The 13,991-nt window shown below is 42.9% G+C and overlaps 1 protein-coding gene across 7 annotated transcripts in view; it reads right to left on the bottom strand.

Moving 5' to 3' along the window:
• Positions 1-7,760: 7,760 nt before the first annotated feature.
• The window catches only part of STARD13 (StAR related lipid transfer domain containing 13), a 499,481-nt gene continuing 493,250 nt past the window's right edge, over positions 7,761-13,991 (bottom strand). For 6 of the 7 annotated variants that reach the window (XM_025207089.1, XM_025207090.1, XM_025207091.1 and 3 more), the window contains 2 exons: positions 11,816-11,992; positions 8,470-11,105 (listed from right to left, as the gene is read on the bottom strand). In XM_025207089.1, the coding sequence (XP_025062874.1) occupies positions 10,988-11,105; positions 11,816-11,992 (295 nt within the window). In that variant the 3' untranslated portion in view covers positions 8,470-10,987. Of the gene's footprint in view, positions 8,420-8,469; positions 11,106-11,815; positions 11,993-13,991 lie in introns of those variants that run through there. The other variant, XR_003094657.1, reaches the window with a different exon arrangement.

The raw sequence follows: 13,991 nt of genomic DNA, 5'->3' as shown, positions 1-13,991 counted from the left end.
TGGCTGCCCTGTAGGTATCTCGAAATATGCACCTTGTGCAAGGTGTTTGGATACTGTGCTAACACAGGTGGCGTATACACCTGAGAAGCTAGGCACAATCTCCCTCTCTCCTAATCTTAAGAGAAGCTGCAGTACAGTCAGAGCAGCAGAGAAGCTTCTTTTCTCAGCATGGATTACCAAAAGGCTGTGAGGAACAACATGGCTGAACCTCACCTGTTTCCCTCCTACCTCCTCCGCCCCCTTTTCCTTCACTTTATCTGCTTGGAACAGCCTGCATGTAATGAGCAGAACTGTGCTGTTGATGGGCAGTGACCTAGGCAAGGGCAAAGGGGTCTGACTGGACTGGTTTTCCTTCCCAGTAGCTGTGGAAAAGGGATGTAATCCTGCCAAGAATCTTATCAAGGAAGCTGGGGAGATCTGGGTAAAAGGATAAAAGCCTTGATTGACAACATTTCTAGCCATTCTGCATGTGGATAGACTACTAAACTGGGGCCTAGCCTGGTCCCTAGCCCGGTAGTTGGAAGAGGGGAGAAGGGGCTGTAAGAATGCAGCAAAGTTCTGCCTTTGCCAGGGAAAGAAAAGACACACACAGGACCCCTGAACCCACCCTGCATATAGAAAATTAGGAAACTTCTTAATGTATGTGTTGGGGGGGGCAGCGCTGGAGAGAGGTGGAACCAAATTTTAATGATAGGCTATGGGGTAAAAGACTGAGATTTAAGCATGGGGCTGAGTAAGTGCCTTTATTATAAAAGCCTCTGTCTGTCTGTCTGTCCATAATGCTTATTCAAACTCTGATTAGTTGTCTGCCTCTGTCATGTCCCCCTCCCGCTGCCCATCATTCTTGACGGGCAATTTGCTAGTAGAATATTAAATGTTCTGGTAGAATGTGAAATGGTGGTAATAGATGGGAAAAGGGAAAATTTGGGGCAAAGGCAAAGCTTAAAACTGAAATGAGTGAGTGAGAATGGACTGGGGAGCAAAAACTGATTATGTGTTGTGTAGGAAGCCAGAAAGGACTAGAAAAGTCAAGGACCAGATTGATATGTTGATGCTATTTGGCTTATGCCTGGTGCCCCAACTACTGGAGTCATGAGAAGCTTTCATTAAAAAGGTAATTTTCAGCCTGCCTAGTTACAGTGAAAAGCTTGAAAACATGATTGAAATATAAGTGGTAAGTTTGCAGAGAGCCTGAATTGAGCTCAAAGAGGGGTAAGCTGCTCTCTGCATTTCAACAGGATGTTAACTCCTAGACCCGCTACTTTCAGGAACCTTCCCAGAAAGAGGACTTTTGTGGAAAGAGAGGATGACTTTTTACTGAGCCCAGGCTAGCCACCCTAGTGGTAAGTACTGGGGGCCTGCCTGATGCCATTGCCTTTCCACAGAGCAATGGGGATCCCTGCCATGCTGAGTGAGAGAAACTGCTATTGATCGGGGAGGGGGGATGACAAATGCTGTCCTGTTTCTTTGCAGGAAGAGATGCAGTTAAAGAGGAAAATACTGTGGAAGAGAGGTTATGTGGAGGGGTCCTGTGCTGTCATACATTTATTGTGTCTTTGTTTTGCCTTAATCTGGCTCTAGCTGGGCAGTGGAAGGAGGCTCTGAAAGCTATTGGTCTTATCGACAGAGTGACAAAAACCTCCTTCTGCATTTCTGAATCTCTTCTGTCTGTTCTTTGCTCCTCTCCTATTTTCTCTGGCTGTATTTAAATACATGCAAATAAAAGAGAGTGAAATGGCAGGTTTTTGTACTGAGGAAGATGGCAGGTAGTTTGCCCCTGAGAGGGATCAGTTTTTGCGCTACATCTTGTGTATGCTCATTCTTCGCAAGCCGTTCTGGTGGTGGTGTGTTCCATAACAAGCTCTTTTGTTGCCCCCAGGGAGCACTGAAAAAGTCCTGCTCTCCTGCATCCCTCGTTCCACTCTCAGCTTCCCGGCAGGGGGCAGTTCCATTTCTTTCTTAACCCTACCTCCCACCTCCTGTTTAATGCAGAATGGACCTGCTTCTTGCAAATACAGCTTACTTTCCCCTCTTCCCTATCTCTGAATCAGTTTTTCTTTTTTGGTGGGGGAGCGTGGAGGGGAAGTGAGGATGGGTGTAGATTCCCCACCTAAAGACATTTCAAGTCTGTAGTGCAGGAAACTTTGCAGATTTTTTCCGAAGATTCCCTTTCCTGATCCTGGCTTTCTTGTATTGCTTGATTGGCCAGCCAGTGATGGAGGGAGGGATTTTCAGAAGTGCTCAGTACTGACCTAACTGCTCCCACTGAAGCCAGTGGTAAGCTTCCTGCACCATCTTGTATTCTTACCCCAAACAGTTTCTTTCTTTGCCTACCTAAGCTGGTATAAAACTAGACCCATTGTCTGTGACGGTCTGAGCCACATTGTGCACCTATGCTACAAAAGAGCAATTTTGGTGCAGCCTGATTGTGTTTCGGTTCATTGGGTGTACCACTGTGAGTAGGAACCTACATAGCAGATGTTCAGTACGTTTGGCACGATGCACCGGTATTGAACAGATGCTGTTGAGAGGGTAACTGTTGCATGGCTTGCCCTGGTGGTACCCACATGTTTAAAGGAAAAAAAATAGCATCATCTCAAAGAGAGGGAATTGTTTCAGCACAGGTCCAGGACTAAGGGACAGATGGCCTCTAGCCAGTTGGCTCCCATAAATTGCAAGGGGGTCAGTTACATGGCTGCAAATCTTCACTGGTGACAGCTCTATATTTTGGTTGAGCATTTGTGTTTGAGATGCTCTGAACAGGTGCAAAAGAAACAGTGGAGGCTGCAGTCTTAGGGTTTCCCTATTTCTTTGTAGTTCTTAAGAATTTAGCATTTCCTTCAAAATAACAACCCAACCAACCAAATAACCTGCCGTTCTGAAACCCCACCTCATCTTGTCCTCTGCTGCTGTGAAGTTCCTACACTAAATCTCTGTATATAGTTGATTCTTTGCTGAGAGGAGGGAGATTTTGATGCTTTGTTTGGTTGGTTCCTGGTTGGGGCAGAAATTGATGATGCAGAGGCCAAGATATTCTAGCTGGCATTTATTGATTTGCAAACTATATATGAGCCCTATTTCCTTCAGTAAAGGTGGTAACAAGCTGCAGAAAGGCAGTTTCCTTTTGCAGAAACCTCAGTGAGGAATCACTTCTGCTTTTCAAGAACTCTTGCTGGCTTCTGATCCACTCAAAGACTTCTAGGTCTGGAAAACAATGGGGCCAACCTTTGTGGCAGGTGTGCCACAGATTAAATCTCATGCCTTCCTGTGTGCCACGCCAATCCTCCTCCTCTGCCCTATCTGCTGCTCTGCTTTCTGGTCCCTGCCCTGTGCTCCCTGCCTGATCTGCTTTGCACTTACTTCCTGCCTGTGGCCATTCAGTATCCACAGGCTGGACACTCCTCCATTTGTGTCACCTGAGGAGCTTAATTTCAGAGGCATGCTGAGAGTGCATTTATTGGACTGGGTTTGCACTAGACATTTCATATTTAACATGCAAACAGTCATTGGAAGGGTCAGGGCTTGGAATCCCAAGAGGAAGGTGCTGAACCCCAGAGCAGGATGGGATTTCAGATGCACCCCTGGCTTCTCCATGCCCTTTGATTAGCTTAGGTAGTTCTCCACTCAGCTGGCTTTCGTGCATCCTTTCTGAGCTCCTTCTTCCTCCTGATCATAGGATTTTTTAGACTGTTTTTGCCATTTTTAGATGCGAAAGCTGGGGTGGAGGCTCGGAATCAAGAGATGCAACATACTTCTGTATTGTCAAAAGTAGTCTCTGCAGATCTAGGATTCTGGAAGCAGGGGCGGGGGGTGCAGATTGTTATATCACATATAACAACACATTTTCTCCAGTTATAAAGAAATGAGATGCTTTCCTAACGTGCTGCGGGCTTAGTAGTATATTATTACATTTAAAATTGAAGCAAAAACAAATATAACTTGATTGGACTGTGCTTTAATTTGCTATTATGTATTAAAAAGCAACTAGGCAAAAAATAATCAAAAGATGCTGTTTTATTGGTCCTGTAGTCATTAGAATTAAATGTACAACTCTTTTTCAGATTCATAAAATAAAATCTAGCCTTCTTGGCAGTGCATCCCATGCTTCACTGAAGAATATTTCCACACCCAAGTTAACATTTTTAGGTAAAGTTAAAAACCGTCTCCAGGGCTGTGAAAACAGTCACATTACTAGGCAAAATGACAGCAGAATTGCCAAAGAAAGGATAGCTTGACTAGTGAAACATCAAGACAATTAAAAAAGAGTGGGTCATCAGCACCTGTGGAATGAAGTGTTCAGACAGAATCAGGTGGATTATAACCAGCAATGAAGTCAATTGACTCTCTTACTGCTGCCCGAATAGAAATGCTGTGTCTGCTATGAGGAATCAAAGGCCTGGAGTGGGGAGGAGGGGAGGCAGTGCTGCTACTGCGCCACTGCATGCCCACCTCGTCCTGTAGCCACTCCTGGTTTCTGCCTTAAAACAACACCCACAGAGAAATTCATGATCTCTTGATGGTATCTCTTTTCAATCTGTGTATACATCTCTTGTGTAACTGTCAGACCTGTCATTTCCAAGACATTGAGCTAGTAGTGCTCCCAAACTTCCTTTTGAGAATGTCTTTAAATGAGTCAAAAAGGTGCATCACTCTGGGGAGAGGTCTGAAATAGCTACTTAAATCATAGATCGTTCTTCTAAGTATCTGCATCTGCACCCATTCAGTGACCCTGAGGAGCTGTCTTCAGGGAGAGGGTCTAGAGGAGGGCCACCTGTATGGTTAAGTGTTTGCAGGCCAAGCCCCCTGAGGAAACTAAGGGACCTGGATCTCGTCAGCCTCTGCAGGAGAAGGCTGAGAGTGATCTTGTGGCCACTTACAAATTCCTTAGGGGGATGCAGCAAGGGATCGGAGATGCTCTGTTCACCAGGACGCCTCTTGGGGTAACAAGGAACAATGGAAACAAAGTGATGGAGAACAGATTTAGTCTAGACATCAGGAAAAACGTCTTCACAGTAAGGGTGGCCAAAATTTGGAATGGGCTTCCAAGGGAGGTGGTGCTCTCCCCTACCCTGGGAGTCTTTAAGAGCAGGCGGGAGAGGCACTTTTTCCTGCCTAGGCAGGGGTGGGGTGGACTTGATGAACTGTCGAGGTCCCTTCCAACCCTATGAATCTCTTGTGTGAGCAGCATAGTTAAGTATGAACTTGCTTACATAATTCAGTGTGTGTACATCAGTCTTTGAATTCCCTTTATCTCTTCAGATCACAGCGTGTTCCATGTTGCCTGAATCTTTGGTTCACCAGGCAAGACAGAAGGCAGGCTCTCGCTCTCGCTCTCGCTCTCTCTTGCTCTCCCTCCCTCCCTGCCAAGCATGTTCTTTCCATTGTTTAAAACTGGCATTTGGCTTTATCCAGTTTAAGGCTGTGAGCTCATGCCATTTTCAGTCCTCTCCTCAGATGTTCCTGATATTTAACTAAGCTAAATTACTGTATTCTTAGCAGCTAGTTTATTGTAAGGTGACATTCTTGTTGAGCTGAAGATATTCTGAAAAGCAGTCATAGGAAGCAGGATGTACCCCATGGTGTGGTGAAAGTGCTGATTTTTGAGTTTTCACCATTCAGGAGTCTGCCTTGCTGATGCATCTGGTGTGCTGAAGAATTTGGTTTTTGATGGAGAAGTGAAAATATTCCCTTTTTATGTGTTTTGTTCAGCTTTTTAGTGTCCAGTCACAGTCTCCCTCTTTGCCCCTTTGAGATTAGTAAGGAGTGAACCCACTCTGTTACTTCTTCTAGTCTTTAAATGCCATGTTTCACAGCTCTTCTAGTCTTTTTCTTAAGGTTAAGCTTTTACCATTGAAACAGGCTACAGGCTCAGCATCTTCTCTTAAATGTATTTTGTATTGTACTGGTATTCATTTTCTATAAAGTGGCTTTGTATGATGCTGTTAAGTCATTCATATCTATGTCCAGATGTTTGAACTCTGTTATACACATTCTTGATAACACCTAGCACCTCACACATAGATTGAAGACTAGTTATGCCAACATAACCTTTGTTTTTTACATTTTTCCTTTGTAGTTGAATCTACATCTTTTACCTCTCAGGATATAAGAGGTGCTGAGGCAGGGACATGCTTCAGCCCTCTGGTTGACTGTGCTACTTTGCACAAAAGAATTCAACATTCATTGAGCCAAGGGAGGGAGTACGTTGAGCATGATTTTCTACCCTGGCATTAGAGCAGTCACCTGGGAAAAGCAAACCCTGGGTCCTGGTCTCTCGGTCAAGAACCATTCTTATGTATTTTATCTAATGACCATTTAATATAAAAAATACATAAAACTCCTTGATAGAGAGTGGAACAAAGGTCTCCCTCAAGTGAACACCCAGATAAGCTGAGGGCAGGTTCAGGTCACTCTTCAGTTTGATTGGATTAAAGTCCACAAGAAAGTGCTGTACCCACCAGTAGGTTGGTAGTGTAGGGGAAGGTGCTCTTTAACTTTCCCACCTAGAGCTGTTCCACTTTTTATGGATTCATGAAATATTCATTGGTCCAGACAAGAACAGAGAGGTAAATGGCTCTACCGTAATGGTTAGGCCACTCATCTAGGAGTAGGAAAATAAGAGTAGGTAATTTGAATCTGTATCTCCTACCCAGTCTGGGTAAACACACTAACTACTAGGCTTTGGCTTAAAAGCAGTGGAAGGGGATTATTTCTCACCTTATGATCACGTGTACTAGACCAGGCCCTGTAAAAAGGGTGTTTGTGAAACCTGCTGGGATACAGTCATCACAATCACAGAGGTATGGTTATCATAGAATCATAGAAGCAGGGTCGGAAGGGACCTTGTAGATCTTCAAGTCCAACCCCCTGCCTGGGCAGGAAGAAAACTGGGCTCAAATGACCCCAGCCAGGTAGGCATCAAGCCTCTCCTTAAAGACCCCCAGGGTAGGAGGCAGCACCACTTCCCTTGGAACTTGGTTCCAGATCCTAGCCGCCCTAACTGTGAAGTAGTTCCTACGGATGTCTAATCTAAACCTGCTCTCCAACAACTTGTGGCCGTTATTCCTTGTTATCCCGGGGGGCGCTGGGGGAAACAAGGTCTACCCCAACCCCTTCTGGTCCCCCCTAGTGATTTTATAGATGGTCACCAGATCCCCTCAGCCTTCTCTTGTGAAGGCTGAACAGGTTCAGGTCCCGTAGCCTCTCATTGTAGGGTCTGCCCTGCTGTCCCTGGATCATGCGGGTGGCCCTCTTCTGGACCCTCTCAAAGTTGTCCACATCCCTCTTGAAGTGGGGTGCCCAGAACTGGACACAGCACTCCAACTGCGGCCTGACCAGTGTCATGTAGAGGGGGAGGATCACCTCCTTGGACCTACTTGAGATGCACCTGTGGATGCACGATGGGGTCCGGTTAGCCCTGCCGACCGTGACCTCGCATTGTCGGCCCATGTTCATCTTGGAGTCAATGATGACTCCAAGATCCCTTTCTGCCTCCGTGCTCTCAAGAAGGGAGTTTCCCATCTTATAAGTGTGCTGCTGGTTACTACTGCCCAAGTGCAGCACCCCGCACTTGTCCATATTGAAACGCATCCTGTTTTTGTTAGCCCACCCCTGCAACCTATCTAGGTCTTTCTGCAGTCTTTCCCTCCCTGCTAACGTGCCCACCTCACCCCAAATTTTGGTATCATCAGCAAATTTGAACAGGTTGCTTTTCACCCCATCATCCAAATCACTGATAAAGTTGAACAGTGCAGGCCCAAGGACCGAGCCCTGGGGGACTCCACTGCCCACTTCCCCCCAGGTCGAATATGACCTGTCCACCACCACCCTCTGAGTACAACCCTTCAGCCAGTTATGTGTCAAGCACTTCAGGCCTTGTTGGTTCTGCACATTCCCAGCAGCAAAAGTTTAGGCATTTTCAGTGCTAGGGCACAACCCATGCAAACCAGAGGCAGAATAAGGCACATGGCAATAGTACAGTTGCTGGAGGACTTGCTGGTTGTAGGAGCCCTGGGTTCAAGTTCCTGCTCTGAGTCCATTTAAAAAATTGGGTCTAGGCCCTTCACCTGTCTGCTGACTAATCACTAAATGATTGGGTGCAAGGTAAGAGAAAGGTTCAAAGGACACTGCCTCCAAAGATGTTTAGGTACCCAGTTTCCTTTTAAGTCAATGAAAGGTAGACGCTTAAACACCTCTGAGTATGTGGACCTCAAAACAAACCCTCAAAGAAGTGGCTTCTTTTGGAGGCATGGGCAACATCTTTATTTTCTGTGAGGTGCCTTGTATGGTTGCAGACAGTAAAACATAATAATGTATGTCACCTTGGGGACTAATTTGATTATAAGAATTTCATTTTTTTATGTAGCAGTCTTCAGTGCAGGGAAGACAAGTCTCCTTGTGCCCAGTTTGTATCCTGTACCTGTGTATGAGAATGAGCACACACAATTAAAGGAAATGAGAATTTTTAGTGTATGCAAATTTATTCAATTCTGCAGTTATTTATTTACAGTTGATGACTTATACCAACAAATGAGGTAAAAATATGAGGTATTAATATGAGTATAATATTTAAAAAATGTAACTATCATAGTGTATTTCCAATGGCAACATAACACTTGATACAAAATACTGCAGTGTCTGACTGGTAGTATCTTAATGCACAATTTTACAGAAAATGTATTTCACTGATACATGGCTTAGAGATGGTGCAAGTACATCCACAAAGATTGTGAGGCACCCAACAATGAAAGGTCAGTCTACCATCTTGGTAAGTACAGTAGGTAGACTGAGCAAACCTTCCAACTGCTAATGTATTGGGATAAAACAACTATTGTAGTTGGCTAACTTTTTTTTTTAATTGCTTTCCCAAATAGTTTACTTCTAATCTACAGAATTGCCATTTCCAGTGCCTGGATAATTTTGTGTCCATTAATGCCTATATAATATTTATTTATGATAGCTAAGGTAATACAAGGGCATTAAAATCTCATACTTTAGGATATTGCTACCATGGCTATATGCATTGGGGAAGTTTGCTTTCCTCTGGAGCTTACAGTAGTGACAATTGCTGCCATCTGGAAGCTGTTTTTGACAAATGAATAATAGGATGTAGTATGAAATTCTGTCCTCTTGAGCAATCATTTCTGTAACTGTCTATCTCTAGGGTCAGAGTGGTTACTGTGGCATCCAGATATCTTACAATACATATAGGCAGATGCAGATAATTTAGTACTTGCATTTCTAATACTTACAGAAAACTGACAATTGCACATTGCTGACAAATATCATAACACTGATCTAATCTATGCAGTTTCAAAGTACTAGCAGAAGCTAATTCTCCAAAACAGGTTGCTGAATCATGGTACAAAATGCTATGGCTATTGGTAAAAACATGTATCACACTGAATCAAACTCTCAATAAATCTCTGTGGGATACATTTAAAAAAGTGGACTGAAACATGTATCTTGAATAACCAAGCTGTCTTCTGCAGCAATAAATAAGATTAAGGTGAACAAATCTGACTAATGAAGGAGAACTGTGTTAGCAGACTGGTATGTATACAACTACATTTTTGGTTTTATGTTAGTTAAAAAAAAACAACCCTGTCTTAAAGATAACTTCAACTAATTTTCAGCATTTTAAAGCATTCCTCATTTAGCAAAATAGTAAGTCCCTGAAAATGAAATGCTCTAGTCAACTTGAATGGCTCTTACTCCTCTTAACCAGGGGCACATCCTGGCCCCACTGCCCTCAACAGAAGCAGGACAATGGCATGAAGATAGTGCAACACATAATATGAAAATGTTTACTGTTATTAAATAAGCATTTTTTCAAGAATTAGTTTTCATTTTTAAGCTTTTAAATTTCTGAAATGCATAAACAACTTTTTTAAAAAAGTTTAGTTTATTTCTATATGGAGGTATAAAAAGGAGAGTTATCTGCACCTTTCAGTTCATTATAAGAAACATTGTTTTGGACTTTGCTAAACAATTAAATATCTTGACAAAAGAAGGAAAGAACAGCTTTATAAGTACTTGTTTAGAGCCTAGCCAGAGGTCTGAAAGAAACATTTAACACTGGTGGCTCTCCATAACTTACCACTTTGAGTTAATAAAGAACTTTACTGTTTACCTTATCTGCAACATTCCCTTCTACTTCTCCAAAATTATGGGAAGTACCTTGAATACTGCAAAGAGTAAGGCTGTGTAACTGCAAATATTTCCTTGTTTAAGGCAACAGCAAGTTTTCAAAGACTATTATACAGTCACAAACTTTCTGCTGAACAGTGTGAAGTCTTCAAACTGTGCACCTGGCTACACTGTCTGCATTAGCATTTTATTTCCTACATTATTCCTTTCAAACTCCCTACACAGAACTCTGCGTACCTTTTAGTAACCTAGACACACCACACACAAAACAAACATGAGAATGACCAAGTATTCAATTCTTTAGGTATCATGCAGATTACATCATATAGCCCTGTGATAATAAGAAAATACAGTTTATGTAGCATTGAAACACTGAGAAACAAGTGACAGACATATATGGTCCAAATGGATGAATGTGATTGTTAGAAAGCACTAAATTATATACAAAATAATTACTTTATACATACAACCATATATAATATATGGATAAATATATACATATTGTACATTATTTACAAATAAAATATGCTTCTTAGAAGCCTTTAAATATCAGAATTATTCAACACAAGTAACGGTAATAGACTCATTTTAAAGTAATGGTGATCAAAGCTCTTTAAAAAAATGTTTACTTCAGTAATGGAAATGAAGGTAGTAGGTGAGTAACACCTCCAGAATGAAAGTGTCTTCCTGTAAAATTCCTGTTTCACCACTGCACAGACTTCAGGTCACCCTTCTCCAGCCAGTAACTGCAGCCTTAATCAAATGAGTTCTTTGCCTCAGGTCCTTCTGTTCTCTACTGTATCCTGATTTATGCTTACAACCTTCCCGGAACATTTACTCAGATTTTGGTTTCTGGTCCCTCAGCAATCAGGGGTTGGAATGAGTTTCTGATTCTGGCAACTTCTGCTGCACACAGATGTCCAAAACCTTTATTGTACCACTCTGGGGAACGGCCCCTGAAGAAATGAAAAGAAATGAAATTACTGACAAACTGTGCTTCAGAGAGGATGATGGCCATACATGTTACTCCTTACTCTGCAGCATCATGGAAATCCCACAGTCCTGATGGGGAAATCAGCTATCCAATCATAAGTGTACTTTGACAGCTCTCCCATGCAGTACTCAACTTTACATTGCATGCAGTGTACCAGAGGCAATTATACTATATTTGCATTGCATGAAGTGGTGGGGTGGTGAGCTTGGGATAGACAGAATGTCTCATTTGCAATTCAGGCACATCAGACCTGTCCTCTATTCTATCAACTGGCTTTCTATAAACTATGAAATCAAGTTCAAGGTCATGTACTTATGTTCATGGCACATCATTTCCTCTAGTACTTTAAAAGACCATTTAAGCTCAAAGACGAAGGCCACTGTCACCAGCTTTGCATTTCTAGCACAAAAGAGTTCTGTCATTACTGTGAAGTTTAACTGTATGAGTCCAAGAGCCTTCTCAGGGGCTGGCTCAAAACTGGTGAACTTCAACATTCAAACTATTACAGATCTCACCATCTTCCACTCTAAAGTGCAAAGTGCCTTTTTGACCTTGCCCCTCTGCTAGGAAGGCACAACTGGCCTTTCCAGTTAAATGGGTTGAAATTAGCTTTGTGGTCTTTGGTTTACTGAGGGACATCATTGATCTGCACTCTGCAGATGAGATACTTACTTTAGGTCTATTCTACAGATGTGTGTCAACCTGGATTTTCCTGAGCCACACGGCTCTATTAAATATTGACAGTCCATCACAATTGCCCGTACACTCCCCATCAAAGGAGCCTCTTCATGTTCCACTGAAACAGCCACTAGCATACACATCCCTTTTGGCAAATCTGTCCTCCATGTCCTGTTGCAACACATTAAAAAAAAAGGAAATATTACTTTTAGGGTAAAAGGGTGTCTTTACACATGCTGCAGGATGAGGCTGGGGAGGGGTGCTTTAATTAGAATGCATTGGAGCAGGCATCGGATATATGTATAGGTGCCCTAAATGTTTAAGCAGAGGATAAATAAGTTTTGACATCAGGAAGGTCTGTACTTTCTATGAACACATCAGGGAGAAAACAGGAGAGAATTTCCTTAAGTAACTTTTGCAGTCCACTAATTAACTAAACCATCTCTCCAGGAAAGCATCCAACAGAATTCATGCCTACTTTTTAGATCCAGTCTCTCTCTTGAAACAGATTAATTATGACAGTGGGTATCATTAAAATCTTGCCCTTAATGCTTGCAGAAAGAGACATGCTAGTCATTAACAGTCATGGGGGATGTGGGTTTTAATTTCTCTAGAAGGAGGTGAGTTGAGCCCCTAGGTCTCCCTCTTCCTGAACAGGGCCTCTAACCTCAGAGTTTACCTAGAATGCCTGGCATTAAATGGTGACTTTGACATAATGGACATCTCAGAGACTTGTTTGATAATAATCAATGGGATACTGTTATAACACGTTACAAACTATATGGAAATGACAGCATAGGACATGTAGATGGAGGAGTGGCACTGTATGTTAAGGCTAGTATATACTGTCACGGTATAAAAATCTTATCTAAAAGGAAAACTACCAGAGACTCCCAGGCCATGTCCAGACGAGCGCGGCAGTGTGGTATGTGCTGCCTCAGACATGTCTGCGGTGCCACATACTGCATGTTTCCATGCTGCAAGGGAGTGGGATGGGGTTTTTTTTTTTGACCCTTGGATATCCAGGGATCAAAAAAACAAACTGTGGGGAAAAAAAAGGTGGAGCGGTGCATGCAGGGGCAGCACACACTCAAAACCAGAGCCTGGCTGACTGGAGCCATGTTCCACTGCCAGCCAAGCTCTGTGTGGCAGGATTGTTGCTGCTGCAGCCCCGGGAGGCCCCCCAGGGCCCCAGATAAGGCTGCTGGGGCCAACACAGTGCCGCCCCCAGCCTCCTCCACCACACCCAGGGTAACTTGCCACACAGCAGAACGCGCATAGCACAGGTGTTCCCCGGGGACAACTAGTGGTGGCACAAGGTGTGCCACTGCTAGTTGTCCCTGTGGAACCAAATATCCATGCACGTGTGGACACGGCCTCTGTGGGTAGAAATTCCATACTTGAATAAAAAGAATGAAATACTAGGATTCTACTACTGATAGCCTGATCAGGAAGGTGAAGGTGATTATGAAATGCTTAGGGAGATTAGAGAAGATGCTAAAAGGGGTCAAGCAATAATAATGGGAGACTCCAACTATTTTCACACAGACTGGATCAGCACCTCATCCAGGCAAGATGTGGAAATAAAATTTCTAGGTATAATAAATGACTGTGTTCTAGAACAACTCATCTTGGAACCCACAAGAGGAGAAGCAATTCTAGACCTAATCCCGAGTAACAGGACCTAATTCAAGAGATATGTGTTGATAAATTAATCTCTAATAGCGACCATAACATAATTCAACATCCTACTAGGAGGGAGTAAGCCAAAGAAGTCCACCGTGCCAATATGCAGTTTAAGGAAGGGAAATTGCATAAAAATGATGAAACTAGTCAAAAAGAAGTTAAAAAGAGCTGACAAAAAGGCCTGCAGGCAGCTTGGGAGCTGATTAAAAATACCATATTAGAGGCTCAGTCAAAGTATATGCCACAAATCAAAAAGGTTATCATGTGGACCAGTAAAATCCCTGTATGGTTTAAGAGCAAAGATAAGGAGGCCACTCAAGGCAAACAATCATCTTTCAAAAAAATGGAAGGCGCCCAAATGAGGAAAACAGGATAGCTCACAGACTGGTAGGTTAAGTGTAAAAGCAAAATAAGGCAAGCCCAAAAAAGAATTTAAGTATCCTCTAGCAAAAGCTGCTAAAGTTAATAATAAAAACTTTTAAAA

This window comes from Alligator sinensis, unplaced genomic scaffold (assembly GCF_000455745.1).
Source record: "Alligator sinensis unplaced genomic scaffold, ASM45574v1 scaffold406_1, whole genome shotgun sequence".
NCBI lineage: Eukaryota > Metazoa > Chordata > Crocodylia > Alligatoridae > Alligator > Alligator sinensis.
The sequence above is the reverse complement of the archived record's forward strand: the minus strand, read 5'-3'. Positions and strand labels throughout refer to the sequence as shown.